The sequence below is a fragment of the Neophocaena asiaeorientalis genome, unplaced genomic scaffold (assembly GCF_003031525.2).
Source record: "Neophocaena asiaeorientalis asiaeorientalis breed wild unplaced genomic scaffold, Neophocaena_asiaeorientalis_V1.1 scaffold14, whole genome shotgun sequence".
In the NCBI taxonomy this organism is placed as follows: Eukaryota; Metazoa; Chordata; class Mammalia; order Artiodactyla; family Phocoenidae; genus Neophocaena; species Neophocaena asiaeorientalis.
In genome coordinates, this window is record NW_020175192.1 from 2,028,663 (window position 1) to 2,029,240 (window position 578).

General features: G+C 61.4%; 1 protein-coding gene across 1 annotated transcript in view; it reads right to left on the reverse strand.

Annotated features, from left to right (window-relative positions):
* Positions 1–547, reverse strand: part of POLB (DNA polymerase beta) — a 20,039-nt gene extending 19,492 nt beyond the window's left edge. Inside the window, exons 1-2 of the mRNA XM_024764979.1 lie at positions 364–547; positions 7–38 (exon numbers count right to left, since the gene is read on the reverse strand). Coding sequence (XP_024620747.1) covers positions 7–38; positions 364–424 — 93 coding nt within the window. The 5' untranslated portion in view covers positions 425–547. The remainder of the gene's footprint in view (positions 1–6; positions 39–363) is intronic.
* Between the last annotated feature and the right edge of the window lie 31 nt (positions 548–578).

Consider the following 578-nt stretch of genomic DNA (forward strand, 5'->3'; position numbering starts at 1 on the left):
GATAGCCTGGTTCACGTTCTTCTCAAAGTTTGCGAGTTCTGAAAAGGCAACAAGAGGCTCGGGTGAACAAGAACCACGAGTAAACAAACGAGAACTGAGTTTCCTGGAAGGGGGCGTAACGACCTCTTAAGGGACAGGGACCCCCCGCTTGTACACCGGCCAGGCCAAAGGCAGCCCAAGCGTGACTCAAGGGTCTCCAGCAGGACTGACAATCTGCCACCGGCGCCGGAGGAAGATCCGCACGGAAGACTCCGGGCTGCTAGGGGCCGACCCCATCCTTGGGCTGTCTGGACTCGAGAGAAGGAAGGGAAAGCAGCGGGGAGGGAGGAGAGGAGAAAGGCAGCGGCGCCGGGCCGGGCTAACCTGTGAGCATGTCGGTGATGCCCCCGTTGAGCGTCTCCTGCGGCGCCTTCCGTTTGCTCATGGTGGCCTGCACCCAAGGACCGCAGAGAGCTCACAGCCAGGGATGGTCCCCTTGCCCAGCTTTCGGGAGGGGCTGCGACCTGGAGAGGACGCAGGATCAGCCCAACGCGGAGAAACCAGCGCAACTGGCTGAACAATGAGGACGTCTGACGGGA